The sequence below is a fragment of the Sinocyclocheilus rhinocerous genome, unplaced genomic scaffold (assembly GCF_001515625.1).
Source record: "Sinocyclocheilus rhinocerous isolate Xijiao unplaced genomic scaffold, SAMN03320098_v1.1 scaffold4146, whole genome shotgun sequence".
Lineage (NCBI taxonomy): Eukaryota > Metazoa > Chordata > Actinopteri > Cypriniformes > Cyprinidae > Sinocyclocheilus > Sinocyclocheilus rhinocerous.
Window position 1 is genome coordinate 1 of NW_015624588.1, and position 2,029 is coordinate 2,029.

The 2,029-nt window shown below is 38.4% G+C and overlaps 1 protein-coding gene across 1 annotated transcript in view; it reads right to left on the reverse strand.

Moving 5' to 3' along the window:
- Positions 1–1,081: 1,081 nt before the first annotated feature.
- Positions 1,082–2,029, reverse strand: part of LOC107745044 (tripartite motif-containing protein 16-like) — a gene marked incomplete at its 3' end in the record, with an annotated part of 14,664 nt that continues 13,716 nt past the window's right edge. Inside the window, exon 3 of the mRNA XM_016558878.1 lies at positions 1,082–1,658. Coding sequence (XP_016414364.1) covers positions 1,082–1,658 — 577 coding nt within the window. The remainder of the gene's footprint in view (positions 1,659–2,029) is intronic.

Here is a 2,029-nt window from a genome sequence, read left to right on the forward strand (position 1 = left end):
TGTAAAGATGGGTAAGAAAATGTAAGGCCAGTGTTTGTTTTTAAACTCATTCACCGTTGCCAATGTGACAAGAAGTTATTTTTAATGCAGGCTATATTTAACCTCCACAAACTCTATATTCTCTAACAATAAGTTTTAAATCAGTGTTGGACAAGTCACAGATTATTCAATCTTCACTGAGTTATAATAAATGAACTCTAATCAGAGGGTTTTAAAAACTCTCTGATTAGAAAAATTAAAAATTCAATCAGTTGCTGATCCAGATTTTTACAGTAACTGACCAAGTTTTAAAGCTAGGATAGGCAATGTTTTTCATAATTATTTTGTATTATACTGCTGGACAGTCTCTTCACAGAGCAATCAATTAGTAAAGTGATCTATATGGTAACCCTTTAGTATAGGGACCAGTTCTTACTATTAACTAGTTGCTTATTAGCATGCCTATTATTAACATATTGGCTGTTTATTAGTGCTTACTGCATAAAGCACATATTCTGCATGAGCATATTCTACATCCCTAATCCTACCCAATGCCTAAACTCAACAACTACCACACTAACTGTTAAATAGCAGCAGATTAGGAGTTTAGTGAGGCAAAAGCTGTAGTTAATGATGTGTTAATAGTGAGAATCGGCTCTGGCTCTGTCTGTGTGCAGTCATGTGATTTGGAGGAGGTGTGGCTTTTGAGAGAGAGAGCTCTGAAAGAAGAGCGGGGTCTATTCAAAGCTAGCTTGCTATTGCTAACCTACACCAAACTGCACACGCTAGCTTTACTGTATGGAAGCCTCAATCTACAGAATGTGGACTAATATTAATAACTAGACTAAATCAAGACTTTACCCCTGGTTTCTAGTATCGATATGTGTGTCTTTTTCAGTAAAAACACCAAGTCCAAGCAAATATACAAATAAAATATGTGCAAGCAACTAAACAAAATTTGCTAGAGAGTAATTATCACAATTAGAAGATCTGGTCTCACATTAACTGGGACGTATTCAGTGATGTATGAAGAACAGAGCCCTGAACTATTAATACAGTCTGTAAAAATCTGTCACTAAGACACACAGTATATTTCACTCACCTGGTGACGTGTGGATCACTGATGATTCTCACAGGAGGCTGTTTAATATTACACAGAGACATTGAAGAATCAGGATAAACCCAAAATCCAGCACAGAGGGGTTCAGTGAATGTGGTGTTGAGTGTGTGTAAGTGTGTGAGTGTGTGTGTGTCAGAGACTCTGTAGAAGGACAGAGAGCCGGCCGACACGTCCAGATACACTCCTGCTCTATTAGAGGATGAATGGACAGCAGGTATAACAGTGTCGTTATCACTGTGACGTACAGTGAATCTGTTATTGAAGCAGATCAGATTCCAGGATTTGTCATTGTATCCAAACACACTGTCTCTCCCTCCTCCTTTCCTGTTGATTCCTTTATATGACACTGATATAACAGCATTATCTCCGCTCCATTCAGCCTCCCAGTAACAGCATCCAGTCAGACTCTCAACACACAGAACCTGAGTAACACCATCAAATCTCTCTGGATGATCAGGATACGGCTGATCCTCAAACACACGTGTGATCTTCCTGTTCTCATCAGACAGAATGAGTCGAGTGTGTGCTGTGTTTGGATCCAGCATGAGATCACAGGCCCCTGAACACAAGAAGAGAGAAACATCAAGAACAACACAACAGTGAAGATGTCTGTGTGTGTAAACTGTCCTCACTATTCACAAATGTCCTCACTATTCACAAATGTCCTCACTATTTACAAGTGTCCTTACTATTCACAAATGTGCTCATTATTCACAAATGTCCTCACTAGTCATATATGTCCTCACTATTCATATATGTCCTCACTATTCACAAATGTGCTCACCATTCACAAATGTGCTCATTATTCACAAATGTGCTCACTATTCACAAATGTCCTCACTATTCATATATGTCCTCACTATTCACAAATGTGCTCACTATTCACAAATGTCCTCACTATTCATATATGTCCTCACTATTCACAAATGT